The 16,043-nt window shown below is 44.4% G+C and overlaps 3 protein-coding genes across 3 annotated transcripts; 2 read left to right on the plus strand and 1 right to left on the minus strand.

Moving 5' to 3' along the window:
* Positions 1 to 455: 455 nt before the first annotated feature.
* LOC126557541 (regulator of gene activity) lies at positions 456 to 8,095 on the plus strand. Its single transcript, XM_050213349.1, has 7 exons — positions 456 to 542; positions 1,946 to 2,545; positions 6,554 to 6,776; positions 6,884 to 7,201; positions 7,289 to 7,493; positions 7,562 to 7,726; positions 7,826 to 8,095. Exons 2-7 carry the CDS (start codon positions 1,949 to 1,951, stop codon positions 8,049 to 8,051), a joined length of 1,734 nt encoding a protein of 577 aa, XP_050069306.1. The 5' UTR covers positions 456 to 542; positions 1,946 to 1,948; the 3' UTR covers positions 8,052 to 8,095.
* Positions 8,096 to 9,291: 1,196 nt separating this feature from the next.
* Positions 9,292 to 12,813, minus strand: LOC126556886 (putative leucine-rich repeat-containing protein DDB_G0290503). The gene is made up of 3 exons (XM_050212431.1): positions 10,666 to 12,813; positions 9,579 to 10,463; positions 9,292 to 9,489 (listed from the first exon to the last, which is right to left on the minus strand). The coding sequence occupies exons 1-3, from the start codon at positions 12,793 to 12,795 to the stop codon at positions 9,292 to 9,294; spliced, it is 3,213 nt and encodes a 1,070-aa protein (XP_050068388.1). The 5' UTR covers positions 12,796 to 12,813.
* A 748-nt stretch (positions 12,814 to 13,561) lies between these two features.
* LOC126557904 (O-phosphoseryl-tRNA(Sec) selenium transferase) lies at positions 13,562 to 15,205 on the plus strand. The gene is made up of 4 exons (XM_050213815.1): positions 13,562 to 13,678; positions 13,745 to 13,874; positions 13,949 to 14,848; positions 14,916 to 15,205. The coding sequence occupies exons 1-4, from the start codon at positions 13,562 to 13,564 to the stop codon at positions 15,203 to 15,205; spliced, it is 1,437 nt and encodes a 478-aa protein (XP_050069772.1).
* The last annotated feature ends 838 nt before the right edge of the window (positions 15,206 to 16,043 follow it).

A 16,043-nucleotide genomic window follows, 5' to 3' on the forward strand; every position in this document is an offset into this window, starting at 1 on the left:
AAAAATTGTGTGTGTTGGTGCGGGATAGGCAGGTTGATTATTTTTTTCTAAGGAACTCTTGTTAAAGATGGACTAAAGGGCGAGAACAGAAGGAGAACAAAAAAAATAAATACAACAAGACGCATACAAGCTTTACTACCTCCGAGAGTTGAGATTCCAAACGAAGATGGTTGCTGCGTGGTGAGAGTGTGTGGTTTTTTATGTTTTGCATTGCATTACTATGAGCAGAATTAGTGTTTGCGAATCGGCGGATATCATAGCAACCGGGAAAACAATTCCACCGCCACCAATTGAATCCATCCAAAAGCTGCAGGAGGCAGTGCTGTGTAGTACTTCATCATTTGAAAAGCAATTTCGTTTAACACCTAGGTATTGCTGTGTTAAAAAAGTTTTTACCCGCACGGGCGATCAAGGGCAATCACCAACCACACATTGCACGAGCGAGACAACAGACGGACAACAGTGAATCGAATACAGGCGAGCTGGAAGGATTTAACGCACTCAGGATACAGATTTTTATGAATCGTGTTTACGAAAGTTAGGTAGGTTGTTTCAGTTTTTACTGCATCGATTAAGAGCATGGTGTTGTTTTCATTTTAGGAACTAAACACAGACGGGAAGAGCAGATGTTGAGCTAGAATACAATAAGCAACGTTACGTTTGAGTTAGTGCAACAAAAGAAGTTAAAAACAAACGATAACCGCATAACGAAACCGGATTAAAATCCGTTTTGCGTTACGTTCAGTAAATCTTTGGACAATTTTTTAAATGAGGATATCAACATTTCGCCTCGCATCTTCGCGCGGTCCATGCTTTTGAGGGAAAAGTGCGTAAAAGAAATGCTGGCAGTTGTATGGCATGTGGCTACATGCGGCATTAGTGAACATATAAGGGAAATAAGAGACGGTAAACACACTTAGAAACCAGTTAAAACAATGTTCTATTAATGGGAATACTAGCTACAGACTCAAGACGTTCTTCTGAATTTTAAAATTGTGAAAATAGAAGAAAATTGCATAACACAAGTTTCATAGAATTATTAAGTGAACCAGAAGGTATTAAAATATTCTTAGCTGTTTTTGCCATGTTTGATGGCTTTATGATTCCTTTGGTGTTGCCGCCTTATTTCTATTAATTGTGCTTCAAAAGATTGTTCAACATATTAAATCTTTTTTTTACTGTTTCCGTGCAAGCTTTAAACTAGGGAAACGTTAAAGTCAATCCTTTTTTTTAACGAAGACTTCGTTGCTTCGTCGGTTCGAGTAAAAATACGATACTTCTTTGCCAAAGAAGGGCCTTATCTTCCTAATCAAACAATCAACTGAAAAGCATCATAAGTTTTATCATCAAATATGGACCAATAATAATTAGGAATGAGTTAGTTTGCGCAAGTAGCAGATTTCGGGTTCCTCCTTTTTGCCATATTTCTGTACCAACACTAATTGACTGTTTTCCTTTCTCTTTTCTTCCCATCTAATATAAATAATTGCAATCCATCAATAACCATATCGTAATATGGGGCTTCGATGTTTCGGAAACACTATATTTGCTAAACTTTTACTGCTTCGTTGGATGGATTATGTTTTTGATTGCCTTATTGTATAAACTGTAAATTATAAATCTCAAACCAACCAAAATCGAACCAACCGAACAACAAAACCAAACGGAAATTTGTGCGCGGGTCCTAATTGTTCTGATGTGTTATCGTTTCGCTGATTCGAAACAACACGAACATACATTGTGTTGCGTTTACCGGGGTTATGATGACGTTTGCATCACTTATTTGTCAAAATGATGGAATGCGCTCCCTTACACCCTTGCTTCCATATCCTTACCGTACAAAAACACTCTCACACACGATATTCGATCGAAAAACAACAACATACAAACAAACGCTGATTTACGATGTTTCCCCAAAATTAAACATCAATCACACGTGGCGCAGGTTATGGCAAACTTAAACTTCCAACAACCGCCCAGAAGCATACCGAGCAGTGTGTCCTTAAGCGGGAGAGGAGGAGGTGGAGGCGGTGGCGGAGGAGGCAACAGTAGTGTGGTGGGCGGAGGTGCCGGAGCATTCGGCAGTAGTGGGTTGGCCGGTGCCGGAGGACATGTTACCCCAACGTCCGGTATGTTTCCTTCGGTGGTCGGAGCAAGCGGCGGCCCTTTCGGACAGAATGCTACCCCTCCTTCGCAGCAAAGCAATCAATCCTCATCGTCGGTGGCACCCCTCTCGCCCAGCTCGAACGGAGGAAGCGGAAACCCCCGGTCGGGTGGTGGCGGTGGATCGGGCGTTATGGGTGGCACGGTCGGACCGAACGGTGGCGGTGCCGGGCTCGCTAGTAACGGTCCCAATAGTAGCCAGCAGCAGGGGCAACTGTCGTCCGCGAGCAGTGCGTTGTCGGGCGGTGGCCGAAGTAGTAACCTGTTTGGTGCGGGAGTCGGCGGACAGCAGCAGCAGCGAGGAGGTGGTGGCGGTGCGGGTAGTGGCTCGGGAGGCTTCGCAGACCGAAGGACACTGTCTGGGCTCAGCGGCACATCGATGGTAAGTGCAATACTGATAAAGCTAATCAACACAAACACACACACACACATATATATGGCACAACAACACTATTACACACATCCATTTGTTTGGCTGGGAATTGTGTTCATATTGGGATAATTTAAATTAAGGTTAAATTGTTCATACAAACGCGCACCATCCTCCAAATTCAAACACGGTGTGTACAGGTTACATTTTAATTGTTTAAGATAATTGTGAAATGTTCCAATCCATGCTTTTGCTTACACTGAAAGACAATCAATATGTTTATTAATGTTTTTATACCCTGTTTCGTCTCATGTTCTTATTTTATTTCTGTACTATGTTTGGTTTTTGGTTCGGTTTTGGTTGGTACAAGGGAATGGTGGTGTCTTTTGGTTTTGTCTCATTAATGCTCATAGGATTCTCACCTTTGTTGCAGAAACATTATACAAGAATGTGTGTGGCCACGACTGTCCTTAAAATGTGTTTTTACGCGTGTTCGATTCTTCAAAGTTGTCAGCGATCAGTCGATACTCCTTCTTGGTTACAGAATGATTGAAAAAAAAACATTGCAATTGAGACAATTCTAAAATATATTAATGAACACTTTTAAGAATCGTTGGGATTTTTATCCAGCCGGCAACGCGATCGTTCAGAGTGTTCTTATCCCGAGGTCCCAAGATGTAGAACTGTAAAGAAAGTCACAAAGATTAGAACATTAAGATGTTATACGAGCACACATTATACAAGAGCTTCTTCGACATCTAGTTCATTTTGCGGATTTTAGTCTACGCACTACGTCTAGCGCACTACGCAGCAGCAATAATTAGTTAAAAACATTTGCACGTTGATTCAGGTGCGAATGACAACCATAAAAAGGTAAAATAACCATTATTTATGTTTATTTTGTTTTGTGGAGTGAATAATTAGGAGGTAAAGGTTTTTTTTTAAACTAGAATACCTATTAAAAAACCCCATCGATTATAGCTAGCGGCAAGATTCGTCCTTCGATCTTTAGAGCATTAGAGCACTGGATGTTATTACCCTTGCTTCTTGCATTTTTTCAGCCCACAGCAATTTTTTTGTTTGTTATGACTTTTTTAACGGGTAGAGATGGATGAGGATAATATGTTTTAATTTATTATTGCTAAGAATTCATATACCTCTTTCCCTATTCTATTGCCCTGTTAATCCGTTCATGGACACATTAAGAATCGTCCATGTCCATTTCTTAATGTTCCTGCCGCCCCGTAACATTTGTGCTTGGTGCTTATGTGCGGCTTGCGATGCACGTAGGAAAGAATGGATGGGATCAGGGATCTGAAGATTCTGCTATCAAAGTTCGAAGATCTTCTTCTACGATAGAGCGCAGTGGCAAAAGAGTTGTGTTGAGATTGCGATGCTTGCGCATATGTTTGCATTCAAACAAATCCTCACAATCGTGTTGAGTTGATCGCGCCGTGTCCCCCCCCCCCCCCCCATGCATCGGTTGTCGGTGATAGACCTTTGCCGGGTGCCGTGAAGCAGCAGCATGTACACATTTACATAGCGCTCAGCATACCGTCCTTCTGGCCCCCACCGCCGCTCCAGTGACTATCACCGATTCCTATGTACCAGCCCACAACGACGACGCATCTGCCTTCCGCTTTACATTTTTCTTACGCATAGATTTCGAACATTCGGCGCACACAACAGTCTCTCGGATGCCAGCGATGTGATCGTGTTGTGTAGTGGTAGTATCGTGGTGCGTTCGTCGTTTAGAGAGGCCGGATGCATTTGTGGGTTGTGTAGGTTTTTTTGGTTGCGCTATATAGTCGCAGCGGCTAAAAGTGACGCGACGGGTCGATGCTGCCTCTGTATGTATTCGTGTGTTGTGGGAAGCGCATGCACATGAACTGCGTTTGTTACCCTCTCTGTGTGCCGCGGTTCAAGCCGATGCTCGACTCACTCATCATTCTCGCTAATCTTTTTGTGGTCATCGGTTGATGCACGTTTTGTTTGTCTCGCGGGGAGCATATGTTTGGTTTCTGACTTTGGTGTTGTGTTGTGTTTACACAATTAATGGTGCTTAATGTGATGCTCATAACAGTTTCTCGCTCAATCACTTACATTGACTTGCATTTATACCGGATGCATCTAACTATTACATACCAGTATACCTGCACACAACAAGCCCGCCTGGTGTGGTGAAGCAGCAAAACAAACGAACAGTGTAAATGAAATAAAACATAAATAAATCACCCGTTTCGCCCAACGAAATACCGTACCCACGCAACAACAACACCCCACGAAAACAAGCAAGACTACTAAGATCCCTTCGCAACCACATTCTAATCTGCTGCGCAGTTTTGTTATTAAAGCCGTGTGTTGAAACGCGCGCGCGTGTGTTGTGCCTAGTGCGTTTTCTCGTCGCGCTTGCTCATAACCTAGCTTATTTACCCGCTCGCCATCATCTTTCTACTTGATTAGGACGAAACATTAGTCCCATTAGTCTGTGAGTGTGTGTCCGGTGCGATCTGCACCTGTCAAGCGTTTAGTAACCAAGCGGCGCAGTATAGACGAAACCTTCTCGCAGAGTTGTTCTGTTCCTGTTTGCTCGTCCCCCCCTCGCGTGCAGTATTTGCGCGTGTATGTGTGTATGTGCGTGTTTGTGGGGTGATAGAAAAGCATTGTTGTGCGCCACCTACCCACCGGAAGCATATTTCGCTTCTACTGTAATTGTGTGTTGTGCTTGTGTGTGTGTGCCTTTCATGAAGCATGTGCTCCACTCTACCGAAAGCAATGCCACACAAAGGATACTATCATCAGCGGCCGGCACCGGTGTCGGGTTCATCGAGTGTAGCAACCATTGGTGTGGGTAGTGTAGGAAGCTCGGGTGCAGCTGGCGGTGGAATAGGGGAACGAAATGTAAGTGATTCATTGGTAAATTGGGTAGAATTTACTTGGATCCTAGGTGTGACACACATAAACGGCTGCGCGCGGTATTACGAAACATTGACCGTGTCGGCGTTGTCTGCGATCTTTTGCGATTCAAAATATTCGCGGAAATCGCAAGCATAATGACGAAAGTATGGCGTCCTTGTCCGTCGCCGACGGTGTTTGATATGACGCCTTGATATCCCCCTTATCCGCGATTGCTAAAATGGTGTTTTACAGTGCAAAAGCAATTATTCCATTAAAAGAACACAAGCTGCAGAGACGGTGGTGGCGTATTGTTTATTTTTGGCCAATGTATAATTGCGTTTCATTGCATCCTACAATTAATGTAGAATGTTTCACTCTTACTTTTTGTATCATTTAAGGTATTCCTTAGAGAAAGATCACATAAAATCCGATGGTCGCATATTGTGAACACATCTTTTTGTCAAGCAAAAGGGACAATCTGCCTTGTGCTTTTAGAAAAATTGTGTTATTTTACAATACAAAACAATGCCTTGCTGGACCAAGAGACGATTGAGTTCTTAAAGACACAAAGCCTTAATAACAAAAAATTGTTGGATCCTGGGAGGGGATCATTGAAAATCGATCTTATAAGACCAATACCTGAAATTGTTGTTAATTACGTTGAAAAAATTAACATTAATATTTTTTCAAGCAACAAGCAACGGAATTTGAGCAACAAGTTCAACAGAAAACGCATTTCATTATCTTTCTTCAATTTTTTTATGTCTTCTATATTTTCTAGAGTCGAACCGCGTACGTTATCACTGTCACCTTCTCTGTAGCATCATTTTCTTACTTTTTTGGCAGCATAATCGGTTGATCGTCGGTGTTCGTTATTAAATGACTAATTAAATTGTTTTCGATCGTGTCTACAGATCGTGAGTCACTTACTATCATATTCAACAAAAAAGGTTGAATTGAAACCAGATCTACTGAATTATTTTTTGTTCCGAACATATGTCACTAGTTCTTCATAATTTGTTTGATCAGTGTTTATAATTTCAATTGATGGAAATGCTTATAAACGTACTAATTGTATTTTCTTTTCTCTTTCTATTTTCATTGCGCCTTCATTGTGTCCAGTCCAATATGGTTTCGTTTATGCAGTCGCGAGGATACGGATCTCAAAGTGGGAATAGCCTCAACAACTACCACGGTGTGTTCGACGGCGGTGCGGCGGAAACTGGCACACCGCCACTGCTCGATCTCTCCGAATTTCCTTCGCTCACGAACGCACGCGGTGGCCAAAACGATCAATCCCTGCCGCAGTCGAACGCGCTGCAACCTCCGGGCAGTAAACCTTACGGTAAGATTTAAAAAATCGAGCTTAGCAGCAGTGATTGTCGTAACGCTGTAATTTAAAAGAGCAATAATGTTCATGTCTCTCTTCTCTCTTTCTCTTTCTCGCTATAGTTGGCATGGTAAAACAACCGACGTCCGAACAAATTGCGTTTACGATGTCGAATGAAGACTTTCCAGCGTTGCCTGGCACGCAGAACGCGGAAGGAAGCCAGATGGGTGCGGCCAGCCAAGGTCTGCAAGGCGTCCACCATCATCACCATCCGGACCATCACGGTGGGACGGATAGTTTGGGCGGCAAGGGCGCTGGCGGTAGTGGACCGGTGGGTAGTGCGGCAGGCATGGGCATGGACCTGCAGAGTGATTCCGGCAATTCCAACATTAACATGGATAAGGGGGCGATGAAGCGAGGCGTACAAACATCACCCAATGGTAGGTTTCAGGCAATCTGCAGCTTGAGCAGGGTGAAATTGAACATTCATTTTTAAAAACCCGTCTTCAAATATCCGTGGCGCATAGGAACGGTAACAAACATCCCTGCCAGTATGGTGAATAACCAGTTCGGTATGGTGGGCCTACTAACGTTTCTTCGGGCAGCGGAAACGGATCCCAACCTGGTGACGCTAGCGATGGGCCAGGATTTAATGGCACTGGGGTTGAATCTGACCGCGGTGGAAAATCTGTACCCGTGCTTTGGTGGCCCGTTCGCTGATGCGCCCGCGAGGTAAAAACCCTTATCGATTCGTTTATCTTGCTTATTGCTAATTCAACATTCGTTGATTTTCCGTACAGGCCTCAGGATATCGACTACCCTGTACCACCAGAGTATTTGATCAACATGTCAATAAGGGACAAGCTGTCGAAGCTAACGATGCAAAAGTATAAGGAAGATCTATTATTTTATTTATTTTACACGAACGTTGGTGATATGATGCAATTAGCAGCGGCTGCCGAACTGTAATGATTTGTTTCCACACGCTGCTTTATTTTTTCCTCCAGTTTCTCCATATTGATGATGTTTTTCGTTTTACTTTCTCCTCTCCTTCCCCCCACCAGGCACAGTAGAGATTGGCGATATCATACGGAGGAAAAGGTGTGGATAACCCGTGTGCCCGGCATGACACCGTACGAAAAGAATGGCACAATCGAACGTGGCACGTACTACGTCTTCGACGCGCAAAATTGGCGAAGAGTGCCAAAAGAATTTCAAGTGGATACAGTGAAGTTAGATAAATGTCCAAACATAAGTGCTTACGTTACGATGAGTGGACAGCCTGTATAATATTTATTAATTTGTAATTAAACCAGAAAATCACGGTCAGAAAACATTGCGCTCTGGTTTTTTTTTGTTGAACAATGAGTGAAAGAGTACCCGAAAAGGAAAACGTATGATACAAGGCGGTAAAGGTTAATGAAATTTCTCGCGCGAAAATACTATTTTATCTTCATCGTGCTGGGACAATAGTAGGGAAAAGTTGGATGTGAAGGTATTTCCTCTCTAGCCTACGCCGATTACATAGGCATCGTCGGTTTGAGGCTCTCCTATGCTGTAAATCCTAATCGAAAATAGCGCTTTGTTTAACATAGAAAATTTCAATTATGTTGAGTTCAGGCAGCCAATTACGTACAACATGGAATTCAACCAGGCAGCGGCTGCCATTACTCAAGTACCACGTACCACGTACCAGATACGATAGGGAAGCAAAAAAGTGATAAGTTAAGAGATCTCTAGTAGTTGCCAGGTGCCAGGAAGTAGAAAAAAGAATTTGGAGGAGTTATGACCCACACCGCTGCAATGTTGACCTGATAATGTGGATGTGTCGGTACACACAACTCTACTAACTTTACAGATTTCGGTAGTAGAGTGGTTTTAGGCCTGTTGTTTTGAAATTGAACAATTGAAACAGTCCTCCAAGGAAATCGGGATTAAATGATTTCAGCGATAAATCACGCGGCTGTTTAAATTTGAATTTGAAGAAGAGCCGGACAAAATCGTCGCCGATCAACCAGCAAAAACACAAGCAAGGAAAAAGCAGCCAATCTAGATATTCTTTAAACAAGGGGTTTGCTTTATTAGTGGCGTAAATGACTCTCTCTGGTGTTGTTATATATATATACAAAAACACTACTTGTTTCGTTGCAAGCATGATAGTGTAGCGCAGTAGGATTATTTAGAACAATTTTCAAACACAACTTTCTTGACTTACGCCTGAACGTGAAACAAATACTACTGACAAAATACTTTTTTTTCTATTGCCCCAATTAAAGTAGGGGCACGTGATGTGTGCGCTCTCCAGGACATTTTCCAGAAGCGCTCTATTTCAGTGGAAAGGAAATAGAACCAAGAACATCATCGAAAATCTCACTGTTTTTGCTGGCAGCAGTTGGCAGTGAGGTGGTGTTGCTTCTAATATGTAAGGCAGTTTTGTTAATGTGTAACAATATCGTCATGGTTATATATATTAGCTATCATCACCTCTTCACCTACACACACACATATATACTAATCACAACACGAAGCATTAACTTTTCTGCCGAATAATCTGCAGTTTTGTTTCGTATTCAGCTTCCATCTTAGCAATCCGTTCTCGCAAACTTTGCTCTTTGCTTTCCAACGCTTCCTTCATGCGTGTTTGCACCTTTTGGAGCGCCACATTATAGCCTTCTTTGATGCGATCGTACTCCTTCAGCATGTGCTGCTCCTTGTCTTCCGCATATTTCTGTATTGGTTTGTGTGTGAGACGAAAGTTAATTGATTGCTTGTCGCAAGCTCAGAAAAAAAAACAGCTATCCATAAACCCCATCTTACCTTATAATTGAGTGCGGTTTTCTTCGCCGATTGATACTTTTCAGTCACCAAATCCAGACTCTTCTGGTACTCCATCTCCACCTCCTTGAACCGGTCGTTCATTTCTTGCTCACGCTCGCGGAACATCTTGCGCTCGGCAGTGATCTGTGCGATCAGCTTCTCCATCGACTGTCGCTCGTTGGCCGCCAGCTCACGCTTCTCCTGTAGCTCACGTTCGAGAAATTGCACTTTTTGCTGTCCATTCGCCAGCTCGGTCTTATACTTGCCCATCAGCTCCGATTGCTTATCGAACAGTGACCGAGCATCGGCGTCCTTCTGTGCCAACAGTTCACCCATCTTTTCGCGCTCGGTTACGATGGCACACTTCAGCACCTCTACCTCCTGGTTGCGTACCTTCAATTCGGCCACCCGATCGTACAGCTCGTTCTTGAGCGTATCGATGTTTTCCTTAAATCGGTTAAACTGTGCAACGAACTTTTCCTCTATCTGGTTCACCTTCCCGGCGTAGACTTTTGCCATCTCTTCGCGCACCTTTTGCTCCAGCTCGCGCATCTGTCGTCTCGATTCCGGATCCTCGAACGTCATCGGGTCATCGGTTCCGACGCTTTGATCCCGAGAGGAAGAAACTCTCCGCAGTGGTGAGGTGGCACTGTCGCACGTGGTGCTAGACGAGTTGGTCGAAATCTGATTGCGTATGATCTGCTCGAACTGGGCAGCTTTTTCCTTCAGTTCATCTAGCAGTTGATCGCGTTCCGCCTTTAGATCGAGCCGTTTGTGTAGCTCCGTTACGGTCGCTGCCTGATCGTTTAGTTGTACCTTAAGCTCAGCTATTTCACGCAGCTGTGATGAGCAGGACGATTGTAGCTTGAGATTTTCGATCTCCAACTGCAAGTGAAGGCATAGTGATCGTGGAATTAATGGAATGGAAATATACCCCTATTTTCTATACCCACCTACCCGGGTATGTCATACTTTTTGTATTGAAGTTGGCATTTTCTTGGATCAGAAAGCTGATAGCTTTTGATCTGATCTGAAGTAAGAGTGTATTTTTGGTCATTGAAACGAAGGTTAAGCACACTTTCCTTACCTTTGAGATTTGTGTCAACGCATCGATGCACTTCGTACAGCTTCCACCATGGCTTTGCTGTGCTTTACCATCGATCGTACTGCTGCTGGCTCCGGCACCCGCTGTTACCTCCTTCAACAGTTCCTCATGGTTCGTCTTCTCCTTATCAAGCAACTTCCCAAGTTCGCTCGCCTTCAGTTCGGCCAGCTGAAGTGCCCGCTCCAGCGAAACAACTTGCTCCTGCAAGACGGCAATCTGCTTCGCACTGTCCTGTGATCGCAGTGTGGACAGTTCTCGTCCAAGCTCCTCCTTTGCTCCGCTTACTTCGATGTACAATCGCTTCAATCGTTCGCATTCTTTTTGGGCGTCCTGCAGTAAAAACTTTTGCTTTTCCACCTCCAGCTTTAGCGCAGCACAGGAGCTGACTTCGTTGTGGAGCGTTTCACACCGTTCGGATAGCTGTTTATTCTCAAGATCGAGTGTCTGGATACGTTCGTCTGCCTCGAGCTTTGCTTGCTGTAGGGAGAAAATTTTGTCCTCAAGAAATGCTTCCTGCCGAAGATCGCAGCCGCTCGATCGTCTTCGGTTCAATGTGTTGTCTTGCTTCGAGGACGTTCCATCCGCCGTAAGCTTTACCAGCTCTTGCTCCAGTATTCTACACTTAGACGTCAGCCGGAATGCTTCCTCCTTGTACTGGTTCATTTGTACGAGCGTGTCGCTTTCGTCCCGTTTCAGCTGCTCCAGTTCGCGATCTTTCGCCTGCAGGTTCGCTTCCAGCTGGCGTATCAGGTCACGCTTCTCCTTCTGTCCCGCCATACAGACACGCAGCTCGTTCTTAAGCCGTACCACCCGATTATCACTGTCTCCTCCGTCGCCACCACCATCACGATCACGTAAATTATTGTTCGGAGTGCTTCCGATCAGATTTCGTTTGGCAAAGGTATAACCCGTGGTTGCATCGCCCATTCTTTTGCCGTCTGCCGGGTTTTCCTCATCCACATCCACCTGTCCGTGCACCAAACTATCCATCAGGTCGAGTTCGGCATTCGTTTTCTCCAGCCGGTTCGTGAGATCGTGTATGGTTTGCTGCAAGCCCGACTGTTCCTGCTCTAGAGCGCGTATTCGATTGCGCATTTGTAACCTTTCTTGCTCGAAATCACCCTGCGCTTTACTTTTCGACAGCAAATTCGAGCACTGACGCTGTGAATCTTCTAGCTGATCCTGCAACCGTTGTACCGTCTCGGACTGTTCCACAAGCATCGCTTCGCGCGATTTTTGCAGCTCAGCGTAGCGTGCCTCTAGCCGTCGGCAATCCTGCTGCCGTTCATTCAGCTCGCTGCGCAGATTGTCTATCTGCTGTTGCATCATGGTCACCTTAGCGTTGTGCCGTTCTTCTATCTGTTTCAGCAGCGCGTCCGTATGGCGATCAGCTTTTTGAGCCGTATTTTGCTCTAACATTCGGTACCGAAGCAAAGTGTCCTGTAGCCTCAAATTTTTCTGTTCCAGCTCGGCCACCAGCTTCACCTGTTCATCCTCCAGTGAGGACACCTTGGCGCGCAGCTTATCGTTCGTATCCTCGACCTCGGAAATCTTCGTCTTGCTTTGCACCAACAGTTCGCGGGTTTGGTCGCGCGTCATATTGGCACGATCCTTTTCCGCCTGCTCGATAAGCAACCGTTTTTCCAGCTCGCCCATTTGCTGCTCATGTTTGTGCCGCTGCTCGTACAGCTCGCGTGTAACGTGCTCTAGTTCTCGGGTTTTCGATTCGAGCAGTAACCGTAGTTCCCGGGCAGCACCACCGTAATCGTTCAGGGGAGCCATTTGACCCGGTTCGATTGGATTCAACGCCGGATTTGAGAGCAGTCTCGGTGATAGCGGCGCCATCGAAGGAACCGGCGGTCGTTTACTAGTGCTCTGTCCAGCCGTGTCGTCATCCTCATCGGAGTACCGATGGCTGAACGAATTAAGCGTATCGTTATCGTCACATATCACGTCGTCGAATGCGTTTTCCACCTCATTCGCCAGCTCCTCCTGCAGGCGCCGTTGGTCCTCCTGCAGCTCTTCCTCCTCCAGGCCATTTTGTCGATCGCTGCGATTAAGATTGATGCTAACACCATCGTTGAAGATCGACAATCCCGGCGGTCCGCTCATACTTCGATGGAGCACTTTTGGCAGAAATAAAACTAGTTTCACAATTGGAATGCGGTTCGTACACCACCGGCCACCCAATTAATCCTTGTTGGCGCGATACATCTTATTGCGCTCGTGTGCCCGGTCGATACAAACGTTTCAGTTCATTTACGTAAAGACGCTGGGTACTGCACGCACACACACGCTTGGTCTTGAACTTTGGGGGAGAGAAGATCGCAAAAAAATGATTGGAATGTGTCCGGATCGTCTAGCGGGTGCAGATGTAAACAAATAAAAAGAACTATTTCTATTCTTTCAACGCCGCGCTCTTCTTCTCGTTGTGCGTTTCAAAACTTTGATCGTGTATTTTATCTACTGTCAAACATGCCGCGTCCCTTTCTGCTGTGCAAGGTAATTAGAACAAGATGATGCAATCAAGGTCGATAGGGTAATTGTACGCACAGGATGTTTCAAAGGGCAGTCGAAAAATACCGACGACCAAGTTTGATGTTTAGGCAAGTTTTGTTTAAAAGCAAAAAGCTGCAGGTTTTGTTTAAAAAAACAAGCTTTTTTATTTGATGTTGAGTTTACTGCTATCTGAGTTTATTTACAAGTTACAAGATAATATTCGCAGTGGAGATATCTGACATCAATTGATCTTGAATACCAGGTTGTCGCACAACCCTGGCAAAACCCGACTTGACAGTTCATATGTTTATTTACTTTCAGGCAGCCGGGTCCGTTTGCCGGTAACATAGGCTAAAATTCACCAACTTATAGCATTCCAATGAATGATACAACACTTAAATCGATTGCCAAGAGCCTGGTTCCGGAAAATTATTTGGCACTCGCAAACGATGCACGCCTGGAACGTGATAAGGAAATCAAACAGCTGCTCGAAAAGGTAGGAGTTTGGAAAGTAAACGGCAAACTAAACCGTGTCGGTAATATTTATGATCTTTTATTTAAGCGTAAATTGCCCGCTTCAGGATGGAGTGATACGATGATCGAACACTTTGTGCGTGAACTAGCGCTGCTGGATAGTAATAACTTTCCTACCCGGTGCGGTGTCGGAGAACGGGAAGGACGCGTCATCTGTGGTAAGCCGCATAAATCTAAATCGAGTCCTTGCACGGCATAATAATGTGTGTAAGTTTTATCGTTTCGCTTTAAGATCTCGTCCGTCGTAGGCATTACAACTTTTCCCACGGCATTGGACGTTCCGGCAACTTAACCGATGCACAACCAAAAGCGGCAGGTTCAACGATAATGGCAAACCTAACCAACTGTCTGGTGCGTGATTGGATACGAACGATTGGCATTCCTACCTGTGCACATGCGACCGTTATTCCTCTCGCTACAGGCATGACCATGATGCTAGTTTTGCGAGCGATTCATTCCAAACGTCCCTCTGCAAGCTACGTCCTGTGGTCTCGCGTGGATCAACAATCGTGCTTTAAGAGCATCCTAGCCGCAGGATTGAGGCCCATCATTATCGATAGCATACTAGCGTCGGAAACAAGAAACCAAGATGACGCTAATTCATCGTTTTCCACCGATCTTCCGGAGTTTGTTTCAAAAATCAAAGAACTGGGAGCAGACCGTATATGCTGCATCTTGTCCACGACGAGTTGTTTCGCACCGCGTGGCAGTGACGATGTAATCGAACTAGCTAAACTCTGCCAAACGTACGACATTCCACACATCGTGAACAATGCGTACGGTTTGCAGAGTTCGTACCTTACTCACCAGCTGGCACAAGGTGCACGGGTGGGAAGAATCGATGCGTTCGTGCAAAGCACGGATAAGAATTTGCTCGTTCCGGTCGGCGGTGCGATAGTGGCGGGATTCAAAAGCGACACGGTTGAGGCGGTTGCCAAGCTGTATCCTGGCCGTGCTTCTGGGACACAATCGCTCGATGTACTTATGACGCTTCTATCGTTGGGCAAGCAAGGTTATGAAAGGCTCACGAAGGAACGTAAGGAAACACACGCAATGCTTTTGGAAGGAATGGCAAAGCTTGCTCATGCACACGGTGAACGCATTTTACCCTGTCGCAATCCAATTTCAATCGGTAAGTGTAGCTTTCCCGGGTGGTACTTTTCTCCAGCTTCCAACAGACGCTTCTTTTGCTTTTGCAGCAATGTCGCTGACATCGTTCCAAGGGAATTCAGGTCGGCTGGAAATGATTGGCTCCATGTTACAGAAGCGCGGTGTATCGGGCTGTCGTGTAGTAAACACCGAGGATAGTAAAACTATCGATGGGAACACGTTTCTTCGCTGGGGATCACATAGTTCGAAGAGTGGTGTACCTTATCTTACGGCAAGTGCCGCCCTGGGCATTGAGCCACACGAAGTGACAAGCTTTCTGGCTAAGTTGGACGACGTTTTGCGTAAGTATCGCATGAAGTATATGGGAGATGATAGTTGAAATGCTTTTGAGGGGTTAAAAATGATGTTACCCCGAGCTTATCAGTCTGTTCTACTGGTTCAGCTAGTTATGTATTTATTAAAGAATTTATAACCAATATAACTACCCTAGCTAGAAATATAAAAAATCGAAGTTGAAAGAACACTATCTATAATATCGATATCAAACAACAACTTCGAGGAATACGCAATACGGCAGGCCGTACTTACGAAAAAAAAAACAACTTCGAGGAACAAGATACGAACGAACGAGTGGTAGATTAAAGAAGGCCCTGGAGCGGATTGGAACGTTGAATCTAAGTTCGGTAAGTGCCCAATTTTTGTTACCCATGTGAAGCCATTTAATTGGATTTTCGAGCTATTCTCTACACTTATTAGTTTTTTATTCTTTGATTAAATTCGTATCTTGAGTGTAAAAACTGCTAGGCGAAGAATCAAAGGCGTTGAAATAAAATTATTCAAACATATGTTAACAAAGGCAACCTGGAGCTTTAAATCATTACATTCTCGGCAGCGAGAAGAAGATTTTCCGCTGGTGTTCTTTTCGTAATGTTTCATGGAGGAAATTTGCATGAATCTTGAACATTGTTAAAGTGTGTGATTTATTATTCTTTACCACTTACTAGAACAATCGATGATTTTCTGACAAAAAGGATACCTACTGAACAACTATGTTCTCCCTTAGACAAAATCAAATAATTTACTGCACGAATTTTCAAATTGGAATGAAAAAAATCTTTCTTTTTTGATAATAAATCCATTTTAGAATGAAAAATGTATTTCTTTCTTTTGGTATAATAATTCCAATTTGGAATTAAAAATTTCTTTCAATCTTTGCT

The sequence above is a fragment of the Anopheles maculipalpis genome, chromosome 2RL (assembly GCF_943734695.1).
Source record: "Anopheles maculipalpis chromosome 2RL, idAnoMacuDA_375_x, whole genome shotgun sequence".
NCBI lineage: Eukaryota > Metazoa > Arthropoda > Insecta > Diptera > Culicidae > Anopheles > Anopheles maculipalpis.